Consider the following 18,266-nt stretch of genomic DNA (forward strand, 5'->3'; position numbering starts at 1 on the left):
TCTTTGTGCATGTTTGACAAAGGATCCAATTGTAAGATCTTATTTCCGTTTTTTAAAATATTTGACATCACTGTTGCTGTCCTTCAGTATACATTCTTTTATTGCTGTCAACTTCCTACGTGCATATGTCATAGTTTGCTCATGCAGTGAGCAACTGCAGGGATGTGAATGGGAAGTTTGCAGAGTGTGCAGGGAAAAAAATGGTTTTCCATCAATTTTCTTTGATAAGTCACTTGTGATGGATGATCTGGGAGTGGTCTCTGGTACTGAGTGACCCAGCCAAGTGCTCCCTCCTGTCACAGGCTGTGTCCTGCTGCTGCAGCCAGTTTCCTTTCCTGTCCCTGAGTGCTTGTCAGAGTGGCAGAAGGAGCCACCTTTAGCTTTTTGTACTGCAGGATTTTGCAATACAATTAAATAAATCATTATCTTGATGAGTATGGAAATAATTTAAGTTACTTCTTTTGGGCTACAAAGGGAAGGAAATGTAATTAGTTTGAGGGGCTTTTTGCTATGCACCTAGATATTGATAGATTACAGTAGGACTAGATAAAGACTTATATTTTCATCAACTATAGGAATTTTTTTTTTGTATTATGCAAGAGCTAAAACAGAAGGGCATTTACATGGCCGAAATAACACAAGCACATTCTAGCAACCCTGATGTCCTAAGACTGTTTCATAATCTGGTTTCATTAAGCAAAATATTAATAGAAGTATATAGAATAAAATTAATTCTATGCAACTATCTCCAGTAATAGAAAGAAGTAATATCTCAGCCTGTAGTTCAGTGTAAGTAAAATACAAAATTTCCTGAAAGATAAAATTAGCAAAGGCGAATCATGCTTAATTTTACTGTTTCCAGTCTAATAGGAAGTTACTGACTAGCCATTAAAAAATTACTTTGAATCTATCTGCTATATTTTTAAATGGGACACTTTTAACTGTTGAATGGCCTTTATTAGGCAGATATATTATTGAATGATTTGTATGGGATGTTTTTGTTTCTGTATTGCTTTGCAATGTCTTTTTTTGTTACCAATTTATAATGGCAAATCAACTTAACAGAAGGACTTCAATGCACTTAAATAATATTTGCATTACTATAGTTTGCCTGAAATTTATAATCAGCTGTTAACAGGCTAATAATATTTACTCTCATTGTATGTTCCTTAGACTTACTGTGTGAACTATTCAGCCTATGCTGGAGAAGGTTAGAGTGTAAAAAATTCAGTTCCCATTTAAATTTGGCTTGTTAAATTAGCTTGCTCTGTTCACCTCTGAGGTAGTAGAGGACTCACTGAAAAATCTCCCCTGTTTTTGTGTATAAATTGTAAATATGCCTGTATCTGTTAGAAAGAAAACAGTGTCCAGAACATGATTGTAAAAGTATAAACCAAAAGCAGAAAGAGGAAGGAAAAGATGAGCTAATTATTCCAGTTGAAGCTGTCACTTTATGAACATGAAACTGTAGAGTTTTTGAGATTTCTTTTGTATCATTCCTGTTTGAATAAAGCTGGTATTGAAGTCCCAGGCCTTCCTAAAAGGACAGTGGGAATTCCTTGGCAAGAAGCTCAGTTGTTGAGGGAACTGGGATGCTTCATTCCCAGTCTCAGGATGCTGTGGGATTTGCCTGCTCTCCTTTCTTCAGCTTGCTGCTGCAGCAACAGTATTCCCTTAATTTCCTTCGATATAATGCTCCTTTTTTGCATGAGTATGGATGATTTGTTGTTTGTAACTTCATAAGGAGTATTGAGATTTGCCTTTCCCTTTTTTTTTTTTTTTTTTTTTTTTTTTTTAAAGGTTCTTCATTTTTATCAGGTCTGAATGCTGCTACTGAAAAATGAAAGCTTTTACATTCAGGTTCATAGCATTAAAAGAAGCTGCAAACAGAGGCACCACAGTGAAAGCAATTTGATGTGTGGTAGGTCGTGTTTTGCAGGCTAGCATTGCAGTCATTCTTTAAGCAGTTGTTATGTTCTACTAGTTTTTGTCTTGAATTTAAGTTCTATAATAGGAAAAAGGTAATTATCAGTTGCAAGTGAACTTTGTTTTCTGGCTTTTTGTTGCTGGCATACTCTGCCACTTCACAAGGTACTTTTCATTACTGAAATGTGTACATTTGCTTTCCACTGCACTGAGTTCAGGTTTCCAGAGGCCTGATAGCATATCTGTGGCCTTTGTTAAAAATGTTGACTGTTCATTCATGAATGATTAACAGGTTGTGTTTTTTTAAAGGCCCATATCTGCTTCCTACTGTGCCAGTACAAAAACTGCCTTCTGAAAATGCTGTGTGTGCAGTCTCTGTTTGAAGAATGTTCCGTGTTGATCCTGGAAACTTGGTTGTGCTTGCATGAAACTCTCTTCCATATCAATTAGCGAAGATCAAGTGTGAGCAGACACTTTGGAGAGACTGAGGTTAAACGTGGCAGATTTTTACAGTATTATACAGAGCATTACTGGGCTCTGGGAGAGGCCCTTATGTTCTTGAAGTTGCCAGCGTGCTTAATGGGCTGTACAATTTTCATTCATGTTGTAGTGTCACAGAAGTATTTCTGCTTGCTAATTTTCCTACATCAATTTTCCAGCAAGAGTCCTTCACTGTTCTTAGCAGAAGAAAGCAACATGAACAAGTCTGAAATCCATATCAAATAGCAAATGAATGTTGAAATGTTTGGAGTATAAGGCGTTTAGTGCAGGCGTGCATGGGCACGTTGAAGGACATGTTCTTGCAATTCTGGTAGTGAGAAGACAAAGAGTCTCTTTGGGAAGATTTAATTCCATGTTTATGAGCAGTCAGAGTTTGATAGTGCAAAAAAAAAGGCCTCAGGGAGGGAAGTTCTCACTGGAAGTCCTGTTTTATGTTTAGCATTTATTTAAATCTCCCTTAACTGTCTCTGGTTTTGGGCATACACCCGTGGAAGTGATCAGGAACTGTTTTGGTCTAGGTAATGCTTTGTCTCTTCTTTTTAATATATTATCAGAGAGTAATGATTTTGATAAATGAAAGTTAAATTGATCTGCTTTTTGGCTTAAAATTATTCAAGTTTTTTTCAGAACTCAGTTGGGAATTCACAAAATGATCATTTGGAAGGAGAGGGGGAGGTGGTGCAGTGCCTGGCAGCCCTACAGGGCTGTGCACTGTGACCCGCCTGTGTGGGACTCCCCAGCCTGAGGGGGGATTGACCTTCCTGCCAATGCTGACATAGAACCTACACTGATGCTAATTTCAGGAAACTTTGAACTAGCTAAAAGCTGCTTTTCTTATCAATAAATAAGATACTGACAAAATTAGCCTTGGTAAGGTTGAGTGCTGTTGAACTGAGCAAAATCCCAGACAAAACAACATACCTCATCGCATGGCTCAGGGTATGAGGAAGTTTCCTTGTGTGCTGCAAGGTTATTAAAAATAGAACCTGATAACACAGTCATATCCCTCAAAGACGTACTTATGAGCTAAGCTGCGTGTTATAGTCAGATTGGTGGCTTTGCTTTTTCTTAATGCTTCACTGAAAGCAGTAATTTCCAGATATTTTTCAAAAATCTTGCAGTTCTCTCTGAAAAATCTGTCAGAAGAGAAAACAGCAGGGAATGAAAGTAGCTGGAGGGCTGGCTGGCCAGGACAGCTAGGTGTCTTGTTTGTTGCTCAGGAGAAAAGTTCTGTCTTCTCCTTGAAAACCAGAAATTGGTTATCTTGAGTTTGGAAGCACTAAGCATTCAGAAGAAAATCCCTCATTTACACTTTCATATCGTGTTACTGTTTTAAACATAGCTTGTATGCTGCCTGAGTTAGGTGGCAGTACTTTGGCTGGGAGCTCCCAGTATTGGCTGAGCACATCCACATCCCGCAGTTTCATCTGGAGTTGTGCTGGTTATAATGCTGGAATGGTTGAAAACCTCTGTGTGAAGCCTCTGAGCCATATTCCTATTGCTTGAGAAAATATTCCAATGCAAAAATATACCAAGCATTCTGTGTTTCAGGCTATTTGGAAAACATTTTTATTGATACACACAACTGTTCTTTTAGTGATGGCACTTAGCTGTCTTAATTAAAACAAAATAGTAGTTGTTAAATGTGGGCCAGACAGAGGAGCTGCCTTGTTGCTTTGTGTTAAAGAGGGATTTTAGGAGGAGGTGAGGGTTGTTCAAGCCACCAGCCCTGCCTTGGCAGCAGCCAGGGTGCTTGGTGGTGCCACTTTTGCCACTTCCTTAAAAGAGAGGAAGGAGCTGGAGGTTTGTGCATTCTGTGGTGTCATTTCAATGACAAACCCTGTGGTTTAATGGCAGAATGGTTTACGTGGGAGGTGCAGCTCTGCAGGCTCTTGGACACCAAGGCAGAAATTGTGCTCTTGAATGAGGAGGCATCAAGATTGCTGCCCTAACATCCCAGGGAATTGGTTCATCATCCCTGAAGACAGTAGGATGGTCTTCATTCACAGTAGCTTTTAGGGCTCTCAAGATCAACTCTCTACCAAAGGCAGCTGTTCTACTCTCCTCACAAAAAAACCCAAAACAAATAAAACAAAGTAAAAAAAAAAGTCAGCATGTGTGACTTGGGTAGTAGAACAATACCCTTTTACTGCTTATCAAGTTTTGTAGCAGATTTTTTTCCTTTGAATTAGGTATAGGAGGATACAGATTGGTTTTGGCTTTCAGATTTTACCAGTGCTGCAATTTTTTTTGTTTTCAGCACTTGTAGTTTGCCTTAGATGTACTGTACTCACTATATCTGGTAAGCTGTGTTGTCTCTTTTAAAGGCACGCAAAACAAGTCCATGCCCGTTATAATCTCATTAAGTTCCTCTCTAGCTGTTTCCCCCTTTGGTTGTGGATATTGCCCATATTTGGTTCTACCTATGGTGCAATCAGTTTATATCTGATTGTGTGGTATGATATGCTGTCTTGCCTGAGCAAACCCTGATAATTTATGATTAGATGTGGCCTAGATTAGCATCTTATGATTTTAATGTTTGAAAGTCCATTATAAAAGATCTTTTATGCAATGCAGTAGCAACAGGAGGCACAAGGACTTGCCTACAGCAAAGCTGCTCAATTAAAACCAAGGGGGTGGTATAAATCGTATAGTTTTTCCTTTAGAGTACCTAATATTGTGCCCCAAAATACAAAAATGGCAGTGCATTACTAGGAAACTCTTTAATTTGGTTTAATAACTAGCTGCTTTCACAATCTCATAATCACAGTTCTTGTGAAAACGCCTGCTCTTACACTGCATGGCGTATTTGTATTAGGCTTTAAAAATTGAACATCTGAGGCTTTATTTCTCTCCTAAACACTGTAGGGGTTCATTTGGAAGTACTTGTGGTTTCATTAAGTTCTTTGGTCTTCAAACCATAATTTCTGCTGTCTGTCACATTAGCAAACTATTTATTAATGAGCAATTGTCATTAGTGTTTTGTAGGTATTTGTTGTTCTACTTTTGTGTGTGCATGTGAACAAAAGCAGGTGGATAAGAATATCCACTTAATTTCTACAAGAAGAGAGGGGTAATTGAAATACTTGGTGATGTTGCCTCAAATATTTTCAAATAAGCATGTTTGAAAAGGCATACAGGTGAACTGTCCAGGTGTTTTTCAGAATTTCTTAGTCAATTTCTTAGTCACAACATTGTGCTCATTTTCTGACTGAGCTGCCCATTTAGACCTTGCTGAGAATGCCAAAGTGCTGCTTTACATTCACCATCACTGTATCAACGGTGAGGTGGAAAGAATGGGGAACAATCTTTGCCTAACAAGTGGCATCTCAGAAATGCTATGTATTGTCTTCGACAAGATCACATTACTTACAGTTTCTGGGCAATACATGAACTGTAAAGCAGAAGTTTTTCAGCAAGGCATGGCAAGGATATAATTTTTTGATGACAATTCCAGTGTATTTCTAATCCACTGTAAGACATAATTATCAGCTGTCATCAGGAAGAATGCTGAAAAATTGGTTCAGTATTAAATAAATATGGCTTGTGTATCTACCTTAGAATTAAGAATCTAATGTTCTTACACCCCAGCATTTTATGGCTGTCCTTTGTGCTTTTGTACTTAACAACAAAAGAAGGAGTTTGTTGGTTTGTTTTACTACTGCATTCTGATTTGTAAGGGAGCATTCAAAAATTCATTTGCTCGTTAACAGTGCATTTCTTCTCTCAATAGCCAACTACTCCACCAAGCCAAGGGAGGCCTGATTCACCAGTTTATGCTAACTTACAAGAACTGAAAATATCTCAATCTGCACTTCCACCTCTACCTACAAGTGCTCCAGTCCAAATAAATGGGGAATGGGAAACCCATAAAGATACGACAGGACGCTGTTATTACTACAACAGAGGATCACAGGAGCGAACCTGGAAACCTCCGCGGTGGGCCCGAGATGCAAGCATTAATAAAGGGGATTCCCAGAGCCATGCAGATCATGAGGTAGTTCCTTCTGAGATCAAAAGCAATGAGATTGTAATGCATATGAATGGTCTTTTGTTGTGGAATTTGGTATCTCTTGGTTTTGAGGCGTCAAGGAGTGTCTTCCTTTGTCTTTTTGGTTATGTGTCTTGGTATGAAGTAGTCAGCAGTTTCACTCTTGAGTTGCTTTTGTGTACAGGAATGTGTACATGATCTGTGTGGAAGAGTAGCAACTTGTAAAAATGCTAGTGTAAAAACAGCCCCATAGCAGACACTGCTACTTTTGACTAGATTACATTCAGATCGTGAACATATTCTTTAGGTATATCAATGGATTTTTTTTCATCATGTAAAAGTTCTGCTTTTGCAAAGCCTCTTGGTAAAACTTTGCTGCTGACCTTGCTTGAGATAGTTGAAGCTTACTGTGAAGTTATTTATGTTAAAAGATGATTTGGACTAATATTTGAGGTGCCAATTTATTCTGTGCAGCCAGTTGCTAGGGAAAGTCTGATCGTGAAGGGTGTTTATCTGAACTGCAGTGGTTCAGATAAAGCAAAGGAATAGTTGAGATGGATATTGCTATTTAGATATGCTTAAAATAGTGTTCTTGTGTCCAGACAGTACTGAGGTTAACCAGTTTCCTGATGGAAAGAGAAAGCAAATATTTATCAAAAAATCTTCTACATATTTCACTTCTATATTCCCTTTTCATATATATAGTTTTGGTGGATTTTCTCCTGAGACAGCTATATATAGTGTCTCTATATATCCTATATATATCTAAACTATAAAATGAGAGTTTAGTTTTAAAATTGAGTTGTGGACTGCTCAAAAATTTGTGATTGCTGGAAGCCTGTCACAGAAGTCTACCTCTGGAAAGGCAGTAACAGGAACAGGTGAGAAAGGGAAATGGAAACCTTACATTCCCTTTAGCACTGGCCTTTGCAGCAACTGTGACATCCACAAGCATTTAAATAGCCAAATTTTCTTGCCTCAGGCGAATGGCAGCAACAGGCAAACAGATGGAATGTTTATGCCTGTCCCTTTGGTATCTCTGGTGATGGTCTCTTAATTTGTCACTGACTGTCCTTTTGCTGGATAAGACTGGTTTTAGTCTGGGTAAGCAGATTGCTTTTTTGAGTAGTGATTCTCCTTGTCCTGGTAGTGGCTTTCTCATTGTTGCAGTTCCATCTCCTAGTAATAATTTTTCATTGTTGTAGTTCTTCCTTCTTTTCACGGAAGGATTGCAAGAGTTCTTTCTTATTCCCCATATGCAAGCAATCCCTCTGACTCCTGCTCATACATCTGTACCATCACTTCACCACATGGTTGCATCTTTGGAATGCTTGATTTTTAATTTGCATTTTAAAAATTGCCCATAAGTTCTTTCTTCTCAGTTCTTCTGTTTATTTGTGATGCTTCAGGTATCACAAGTTGGCCATCAGACAGTTATGTCTATCAAGTTTTCAGTCTTTGTGAGACCAGTGGAGATACATATTTTGATTTTTAACTAGACACTAAGTCTGTATTTCCAGTAGCATAAGCTTCTTAGGTAATTTGTGTCTTGAGTGGGTTATCAGAATATGGCAGGAGAGATACACACTGCATGGTCATGTCAATCCATTTACCCGCAGTCATGTTTTGATTTTGAAGCTGTCTTTCCCCCCACCCCTCTTTTGTTTTGTTTCTTTTCTGTTCTGCATTTGGGAACATGCTTCACACTCCACTGTTCATGTTCCTTTTTGGAACCTCTGGATATTTAATCCAATGTAAAGTTAAAATTGAGATCCAAGCCTGAGCTGCAGGAAAATGTAGGACATCTCAAATTTTGTCTGATTAGGAAAAGTTAGAGCTAATATGTCTTAATAATTATAAGTTGGCTTTTATGCTAGCCTGAGTTATGCTCTTTTAATAATAAAAAAGTACATGCAGAAGGATTAAAAGCTAGTTTCTACTGATTTGTCCTCAGAGGAGCTTTTGTTGTATTAGGTAGCAAAATGTAAGGGGATGTAAAAATAATAACGGAGAGATCAGATATTCTAATATATGAGTAATATATGAAACATGACATAGTTTATAGTTGGCCTTTGAACTTTGTGATTAGGAAATCAGATTTTACTGGATAGTTGAAAAGAGGCAGAATTGTACCTTATTTGCCTAGGCAGCTGGTCACAGACATGGCACAAAGAAAACAGTTGTAGGTCATGACAGTTAAATGGATGTTACATGTTACATGGATGGGATATGGGGAAGCAGTGAAGTCCTATGGACAGGGCCTGTAAGAAAGTGTATAAGATTTTGGAATTACAGATAAAATGTATTAGAGGCAGTGATTTGTTGGTGTATCTGAGGAAGGAGTGCTTAACAGTAGCTAGGAGGAATTTGTCTGGTGAAGTGATTTAATTAAGTTGAACTGTAAAAGGAACGAGATGTCACAATATCAGAGAAGACAAACCTTTAATACCTGGATAGGAGATCATAATGTGAAGTAAACATCCACAAATTACCCAACAGCTGTAGAAAAGCGATGGGTTTTAATTGAATTTCAAAACTAGATTTTAAATCGTGTCCAGAATGTGATTTCACTTCATGGTTTTTGTTTTAATATAAACAAATGGTAATAAAGGGATGGTAGCTTCCCTAATTAGTATTCTTCCTGATTATTTTCACTTTCACAAGTAGTAGTAACGTTGAAAGCTAGAAAGGTGAAGTGATAGAAGGGGCACAGGTAGCTGTTCCTAGTAAGTGCTTGGTGATGAACTGGTCTCTGCCCCCAGGAACTTTCTATGTAAACAGAAAAAACCAAGAATGACAATAGAAGCAATGCTGTGGGGGACCTTTTCTGTAATCCTCCTTAATGTCACAGCAAAGTTCTTATAAGGTGCAAGGCTGGGCACCTGTCTGCTTAAGATGGGTTTATTTAATGTGGGATAGTGTAACTGGGGATGAGACTTGAGATAAAGCAGGGGCAATATGAAAAAAAACATACAGGCAGTTAATGCTGAAAAAGTGTTGAAAGTGAAATTGAAAGCTGAGGAACGTGGTTTAGCCAGTGTTCTGTAAACTGTGTTCATGCAGCTTTAGCAGCTGTTCCTGACAGCTGAGGGACAAGGAATGTCTTGGCTTGGTAAAATTTGTAATTACTCAGGAATTTTGTTGGAGTTTAGGTCTGCAAATGTACAGGATATGAGTTAAGCCTTGCAGCATCTAAACTATTACTATATGGGTGCTATGCAGATAGGCATATTAACATTCCTACTATACAGCAGTGGTTTTTCTAGGAGAATTTTCATTTTTAGGTCCTCTATTTAGTTTTATCTGTGTAGGGTGTTTCTTCAGTATCAGGAGCTGCTTGGAAAAGGCAAATACCAGGGTATTATATTATTAGGTCATAATCCCTCTAGATAGTAATAATAACAATGTCCAAAGTCTTCCACATTGATTTACCATATATCAATGCAATTAATATTTAACTATTAAAGCCATGTAAACTTAAGTACATGTATACAAATATAGTTATCCTATGAAACAGTAGTTCAAATGGGGCCAATAGCACCCTTGGCAACTCTTCAGTCTTAATTCTGCAAGTGTAAAAATGGGATTGAAGACTCCCCCCACCCTGCTCCCTTTGCTCTCCTCCCCTCCCCACAGTGGTTAGGAATTGGCAGATGAGAATTTCACATTGCCCCATGTGCAAGAGAGGTAGCATTGGTTAATCCATAGTTTATATGCTCACATTTTGTAAGCTGTAGAGGATGTTTGCATTTTTTCATGTTCCTTAATTAATGGTCTAAAAATTTCCTGTGGGTTTTCCTGTGCTTGGTAAACTGGGTCATGTCAGTTAAAGGACTGTGTGTCACACAAGTGGTAAGGTACTCAGAAAAGTAACACCAAAAACCTACACAGAAATCATTTGGATATGTCACTAAACATAAAGTCTTTAAACCCACTAACTTTTAAAAACTGGGGAGTTTCTGATAATTGAGTATTTTTTGTAAGACTTGATTTTTTTGGGGAGAGGTTTTTTCCTATTTAAAATTGAAATTGTGTCTCTCTCCTGCCTTACAATTTTTCTCAAAACCCTTATGCCAATGTTATTGAACCATAGTATTTTATTAGTTTCTAAGTAGCAGGGTGTCTTAAATATTTTGCCTCCTGCTAGCTGAGGATCCAAGATACTGTGAAAGGAAATCTACATAGAATTCCTCAGGAGACCACAGCATAGGGATGTTGTGGGAGATGAAAGAAGGGAGGGGTTTTTTTTGATGCATGGAGTGGATGCTTAGAATAAGACTACAGTATTAGCAGGGGGATGAACAAGGTTTATGGGGGAACAGAAATTGTTTGATGTGTGTGTGAAACCTTTTCTCTGCGTTACACTTCAGACTTGTTCCTAGGATAATAATTGACTTCTTCCTTCAGGAAACAATTTTTCACCTCAACTAGCTGTGCCTTGTGGAAGGGCTTGCTTTTGCAATGCTCTTTGTCGTGTGCATCAGAGTTGGAAGGAGGAGGGTGGAAATTCATAATATTTTAAGATGCAGTGGACAAATACTGTAAAATGCTGCCATCTAAGAAGGTGAAACTGGAGTTTCAAGTTGTCCTTAATCACTTCTGTGTTTCCAGATGTATTTGAGAAAAGGAGAAGGATTTAGGTATGAAATTAGGGATGGTGGTAGATGGGATGGTGGTAGAAAACTGAGGGTGCAGGGCTCCAAGGTTTTTTTTAAGGCAATGCAGATTACTAAAGCTGACTCTCTTCATCAGTAATGTAAATTTGTAGGAATAAAATTTGGATAGACAAAACCCCTGGAGTTTAAATTTGAGTAGTGAAATCTGATATAGTGGAAATTAAAATAAAATTATCAGTAAAAAGCTAGTTCTGAAAATACTTTGAATTGTCTGCACTGTAAAAATGCATCTCGTTCTCTCATAAGATATAAAAATGTGAACTCCCTGTTTTCATTACTATTCTCTTTCTAGTCAAATAATCTTTGATCTTTCAGATTTTAAAGCGCTTTCATTCTCAAAACTGCCTTGTATGTTTCTGACTACTTGTAGCATCTTTCATCAGAAGAAAACGACCACAGTTCTTGTTACAGCCAGTCAGATAGTCAGTATGGTTCTCCTCCAAAGGGTTGGTCAGAAGAGTTGGATGAACATGGTCAAACCTTATATACCAATGACTATACTAATGAAAAGGTACTTTTTCCTTCTTCTCATCATGTGTTCTAAATCTTTTCCACTAATTCACTTCTAGAAATGAAACCTGCATTTCCAAAAGTGAAGAGCATACCTCAGCACTAGCTCCTTTTGGTTTTTTTAAGTATGCATTTAGCTTTAGCAAGTGAACTGACTTTTTTTTCTTATGGATGTTTTTGTTATTTAGAAGAAGTTTTATTTCCAGTAGTGTGTTAGGTTATATTTAATGAACATACCATGTATAATTGTTTTTTGGTCCTTGCCCGCCCCCTTCCTCTTGGTTATACTTCAGGAACAGAATTCATACCAAAAAGTTTTTCTTACTGTCTTTTAAGAGCTGCTCTTGTCTACATAGACCTTCTAGTTAAGGTGTTTTTAAACTGAATATAATGCTGCTTTATTGCTTTCATAATTTCCTTTATTAGAGATTTTTTCACTACTGCTTTCAGATGTAGACAAACTTCTTAATTAAACTACAGCCATATCAGCAGATTTATGCCCTGTTTTTACTATCTAATTGCTACTGACAACTTACTGTGATTCTGGGCATGGCACAAAAATTTCTCCCACTCTAGGATAAATTACAGTATTTTTTTATATTTGTAAAGCAGTCCATTTTTCCAGTTGTTCACTGAAGTTGCATTTTGAGTTTTTTTAACTTCTGAAGTGCACTGAGTCAGTACTCTATGATATTATAGCACCTGTTCTTGAGTTGAATTAGGCAAGTTTTATTTGCAAGAATTTTCTAAGTAGTTAGATGTTTTTGTCAGTTTTAGAATTTTATTCTCTTTAATCAGTTTCTGACAAACAACTGTAAAGCACAGTCCTATGATTTAGCAAATATGCAGCCTTCTTTTTTAATTGCTCTGGGATTGATAAAAACCAGCCTTTCCTACCACAAACAGTTATAGAAAGGCAATCTTGTGAAACCTGCTTGAGCCAAGAGCCTTGCTGTGAGTGTTTCTGTGTTTTTCTGCAATCATCTTGTTGAATTTTTCTCATTACAATTATTTTCTTTCTGCATGACCAGTCCCAGTTGTCATGGGTTTACGTCTTTGATTGTGGGAGGTGCTTGTAGAGGTTACAGGAATTTAGTGTCTTCTTCATGATTTCTCTAGGGACTGCATCTCACATTTCCATTGATGTTTTTAAAAAGTTGTTCAGTGAATGCATAAATCTCTCATATTATCAGCAGTTGCTGGTTGAGCTGTTTTTTTTGTAATTTTATATATGAGATCCTGGTGCAAATCTGATGGAAAAATTGTGCCTCCCTAAACTGACAACATAATGTTGATAAGAATGAGATATGGCATCTTAAAAAAAAATCTATTTATCACAATCTCTTGTGTTATATTGCTGGGCTGTTTTCTGAGGAGTTACAGAAGAAAAAAATCAGGATGCTGAAAACTGTTGCTCTTACTGCAGTCTAACCTTAGTTGGTTAATGGAGGTTGTGCATTAGACACGGCTGAAGTGGATGGCACTTAATTAAAAATTAACTTTAAATCTCAGGTCTCAGAGATTTACTGTTGTGACTGTCACTCTGATTATATTTTCTATCATCACATTTCTTTCTGCAGTGGATAAAACATGCAGATGAACAAGGTAGACCATACTACTACAGTGCTGATGGTTCCAGATCAGAGTGGGAGTTACCTAAGGTGAGTGACCTAAAAAAGAAACTTCAGCAACTTGGGGCTTTCCCCTCTTCCTGAATATGTGTTCTATCAGGCCTCTAATGTGAGGTATTAACCACCAGAGGACTCAGATACTGCTCTTTGTTATTTATTGCATTTTTGTGGAATTTCTGATTATGAAGAGAAAAAAAATGTACTCAAGGACATGAAAAGTGGATGGATGTAGTTTATTCAAATGTCAAAGGAGATCTGGTGTCTTTGCTGAATTGAGCAAAAATTTTATGCAGGGCTGCAAAACAGTATCTGTGATTTTGCTGTGATGAAGAAAACCTGTATAGGAAAAAGGAGAAATCTTCACTGAGAAACTGTAGTCTATTTTTAGAACCCTCCAAAGTACTTATACAAACAAGTGTGGAAATACAAAAGTTTCAGCAGAGTTTTTTTTTTTTGTATTTTTGAGGATGGCACAGTTTCACCGGAATTGTGTTCTGGTAATTATTAATTTTGTAGTGAAAATAGAAATTTGTAGGGAAGTGACAGATCTGGGGACACTTGGTAGTCTGAGGATGTATCTAATGCTATTTAATTCTCATTCACTTTAAAAAACTGGGCGTTTGTCATATGGATGTTGTTATGTATGTCTTCCCTGCCATTGTTCAATACTACATAAAAAGCTGTGGCCATTAAAAAAATTGTTTCACACAAAACTGTGTGCATAAATATGTGAAAAAGCACGTTTCTCCATTATTGTTTTATCAGTACAAAAACCAGAGTCTTGAGTCACTTCCACTTAGAAAGGAGCAACCTTAATAGGTAGTGCTTTCATAATACTTGTGAGAAAATATTTACATGAAAATTAGGAATGAAGTTATATTCTAAGCTGTTTTGTTGTGTCAGCAGAAGAATGTGCATCTGAATCACTGAAGAGTTGAGTTAGCTTTGAGAATTCTCCTATGTCAGTCTGATGTGTTAGGTAAATTTTGTAACATGTCTCAATGTAACAATACCATCTGTACCTATTGGTTTTAAAAGCTGTTTAGCTTTTGATTAGTTACTGGATTTATTAGAAGTCTTACAATCTGATAGACCAGGTTTTACCAGAAGCAATTGTTACTTCTGTATGTAAAATTGAAATAATTTTGGGGAATAATGTCATGAGTACTTCATTCTATGACTTGTGCTGTGCAGAAAGTTTTGACTTGGAGGAAATTGTGTTTGACAAAAATAGATTGAGTTAGGATTTGAATTAAATAGCAAATTGCCTTTAATCCAATTAGAATAAGTCACAAAGGTAATCCAGAACCATCACCTGAGTTACATTAGGAGGCATAAGGGAGTGGGTTCTAGTATTTGTTTAATAATGCATGTTATTCTAGTGATTCTAAACAAAATCTGAATTCTGTTGTATTAGTAGCCACTTCCAAAATGAAACATAGCCTTTGGTTTGTAATTTGTGATCTGAAAGTGACCAGATAATATTAGAAATTTTCCTTGAAAATTATTTCTTATGATTCATTTGGGTGGAATGTACTTTTTAATTCCTTCTTGAAACTAGTAAATCTTGACTGGCAGCAAACATGAGGTTAACAGAACAAAATGAGCAATTGACTCTTAGATTCAGAATCCTTGGCTTTTAGCTTTAAATTCTGTGGAACAGATTAAATATTTCAACAAAAGATTAGGCTAGTTTATGTAACTATATATTTGAAGGCGTTATGCTTGTGAGTAATTAAGCATGACTGAAGATTAGTCTGTCAAAGACCTTGCTGAAGCTGGTTATAAAGTACTTAAAACAAATGAATTAAAGAACACTCAGACCACAAAACTGCTTTGAAGAAAAAGAATCTATGTTGAAAGTTCCCTTGAGCAATGAGAGAAAACCATAGAAAGATCTCAGCATTGTAACTTGCTTAAATGAAAAATAAGTTACTAGGAACAACCCTACTCTTGCTCAGTTTGGTGGGTTTTTTTCCATTTTGTTTTTTTTTTATCCTCAGTGTATTTAGCACAAATATTGCCTTCCAAATCTTGTGAAATAAAGTGATATAATAGCATGGTCATGTAATACTATAAACCAGAAAAAGAATAGAATCTTTTGTTAGATGGTTCTTAATAGTCTGGATTTCATTAGAACTAAGAATGGTTCAGAGATTTCTGGAAATAGCACCTTAGCTGAGCTAATACTGTGACATTAAAAATCTTCAGAGTAATAGAATTAACTATAAATGTGCACCTGCTTGGGAATAACACTCTGTTCTTGTACGTGTGTTAAAAATTGTGAGGGTATATTTTGTGAAGGGAGGACAGTTACAAAACAAATTACTTTAGACAGTCTCACAGAAAGCCCTCCAGTCATGTGGATTTAAATAACATCTAGGAATAGCTGGATGCCTCTGGCTAAAAATGATGTTTCAGATGCAGTAGCTTTGACAACTGCTGAAAAGTCTATTAAGGCTCATGATGAGTGTGACCCAGCTTTCTGCACTGGAAGAGAAGAACATACTGAATTAATCTTTAAAATGGATAATAATATTTTAATCATAGTTTCTACTAGATCCTGCAGAGGACTGAGATTTCTCATCTGCAGTATTCTGCTGTATTCAGTTTTTGGTTCTTGCCAATTATTTAAAAACCAAAACCAAAAACAACCAAAACAATCAAGCAACAAAAAACCCCAATGAACAAGAAATTAAAAGTTACTTAATAAAATATGTTCATTTCCTGTTTAGTGAAAGAATACTGTCTAAATTCAGTTTAAGAAAGGCTACAACCCTATTCCAGAAACCTAGTTTTCTAATAGGAGTTTTGTGACTTAAGCAAATGAGAAATCTCTAGTAAGGGTGAGGGGAATGAAACTCATCTCAGGAGTAAGAACTCCCGAATTTCGGAAGTTTCAAGAAAAGTTAACCTAAGTGACCAAAAAAAACAACAACAACAACAACAACAACAAAAAACCCACCAAAAAAACCCCAAACCCAACGTGGGAAATTGAATAAATATCAAAATGAATAGCTCAAATGAGTGTTATAGGGGATAATCTCATAAAAAATAGAGATTAAAAATCTCTCAGATTTTCAAAATGCATTCTTAGGCCAACACCTGACATAAGAGCATGATGTTTGGCCTTCCTCTGGGCAAGCTCACTGATCCAAGAGTAGCCTTTGGAAGAGAAATGTGTCTACTGTAAGCCTCTGGAGTGAACTCAGTTTTAGTGTTAATATTTACAGACTGTGATATTGAAATTGTCTGTGTTCTTCTCACAAATTCCTGCAGCATAAGCTCTCCTTGCTGTATCCACAAGGAGTAGGAGAGGAAGGAGTAGCTGGAGGAGTTTCATTTTTGGCCGTGCTAATGGACCAGCAGTGTGTGAATTCACTCTGTGCACTGCCAGCATGGGGGGTGAGCTCAGGGGCCTCAGTTCTGGTACTTGGTGTTGGTTTTCCTGATGGAGACCTGAAAACTGTCAGAGCATGACAGCTGAAAAAATTACAATAAAACAGGGGGCAGGTAATGTCAGAAACATATAATGCAATTAAATGGTAAAGAAAAATAAATATAAGAAAATGTAATTTAAACTTGGTTGTCTTATGGTAAATTTGTCTTGTTCTGAGCTGTGCTGCTGGATTTGAAGTTTACCCTGTGTGCTGGCATTTGAGTCTACTGCAAGTCAATGAACTAGGCAGTTTCATTAGCAGTAGTGACATTCTTGTGCTTAAATTTGGGATTGGCTAGTGAAAGTTGAGACAGCCTCAGTTGGTGTGAAGATCCAGGTGGTTTTTACCAACACAAGTTGTTGAAAAAACAAACCCGAGTTAAGGATGAGAAGGCAGTCAGGTTTTTTTTCCCTTTCTCTTTAATATCTGTATTTCTACTCACAAATCCTGGTCTGATCTTCCTCATTTGTCCCGGGGCTTAGTGGCTCCCACCTCCCCCAGCCTTTGCTTGGGCACACAGCAGGACCTGTGCAATCAGCAAGGACTTGGGGCAGCTCATCAAAGATGAGCAGTCTTGGTGACCCTGAGGATTAAAAGTTGGAGCAGTGGATGTCCAAGACAGCAAAGTGAACAAAGTGGGTTATCCAGAGGTATCTTCAGTCACTGGTACATTTGAGCTCGACCTGCTTGTCCCAGTGGTCTCATTCTGCCTGGGTTCTGTTCCTTCTGTGTGCCTGAGGCCTCCAGCTACTGCCACCCTGACATTTCTCTGGCAGAGAGATCTTCGTTCTCTAGAGAAAGGATGGGAATGAAATTCCTTAAGAGGGCAAAAATAGTCCTATTTATTTATGGAGGTTTAAGAAAAATGTGTTACTGATATAGTTGATAAGAAAAGCAAAAGAGGTAACATAGGTGTTACCTCTACCACAACAACAAAAAGGATTATTCAAAGCCAAGGACAGTAGGAGCACTAGAAAGTAGTTTTGTTCTGAGTAGTTTTTAATTTAAGGAAGGTTCTATTTCAGACAGTCTTTTGGGACAACTATAACAAATAACATATATGAGGTGCTAAAGGTTACTAGGGTAGCACAATATTTTTAAATGCTGCTGTTTTGAATTTGATTGCAGTAAGGTTGTCTAAAATGCTTCACTTCAGGTCTTTACCAGCTTTCAGTATTGCTTGCTTCCCAGTCTTTTCTCCCTTAGCCCACCCACTTCCTTTGTCTGGCTGAAGATGTTGCTAAGGCAGACCAAGAAGAATCGTTTTCTGTTTCTTAAAACTGACAGATCCGTGCCATCTCTGTAAGAATGGGGACAACTGCTACAAATAACTTGGAGGTGTTACATTTGTTTCAGCCACAATTAGGCTAGGACAGAGCCTTGAGCCATGCCATATATCAGCTTAAAATTAAATAGAAATCACTCAGCCAGTTGAGAAAGTTAGAAAATTTTATACTGAGGCAAAGAAAGCCTTTAAGTAGCTGGAGAAGGTATTGAACAAATTCAGCAAGAAAAAGAATACTCTGTGACCTAAATTTACACCACTGGTGTCTTTGAACTACAGCAAGAACTGTTTCAAAAAAAACCAGTT

General features: G+C 37.3%; 1 protein-coding gene across 18 annotated transcripts in view; it reads left to right on the plus strand.

Moving 5' to 3' along the window:
- Positions 1-18,266, plus strand: part of ARHGAP12 (Rho GTPase activating protein 12) — a 75,463-nt gene that overhangs the window by 26,244 nt on the left and 30,953 nt on the right. For 9 of the 18 annotated variants that reach the window (XM_059840490.1, XM_059840453.1, XM_059840508.1 and 6 more), the window contains exons 3-5: positions 6,161-6,424; positions 11,465-11,605; positions 13,185-13,265. The exons of 1 other annotated variant lie outside the window; for it this stretch is intronic. In XM_059840490.1, the coding sequence (XP_059696473.1) occupies positions 6,161-6,424; positions 11,465-11,605; positions 13,185-13,265 (486 nt within the window). The remainder of the gene's footprint in view (positions 1-6,160; positions 6,425-11,464; positions 11,606-13,184; positions 13,266-18,266) is intronic. 8 more of the 18 variants (XM_059840517.1, XM_059840534.1, XM_059840526.1 and 5 more) reach the window with 2 other exon arrangements.

The sequence above is a fragment of the Haemorhous mexicanus genome, chromosome 1 (genome assembly GCF_027477595.1).
Source record: "Haemorhous mexicanus isolate bHaeMex1 chromosome 1, bHaeMex1.pri, whole genome shotgun sequence".
Lineage (NCBI taxonomy): Eukaryota > Metazoa > Chordata > Aves > Passeriformes > Fringillidae > Haemorhous > Haemorhous mexicanus.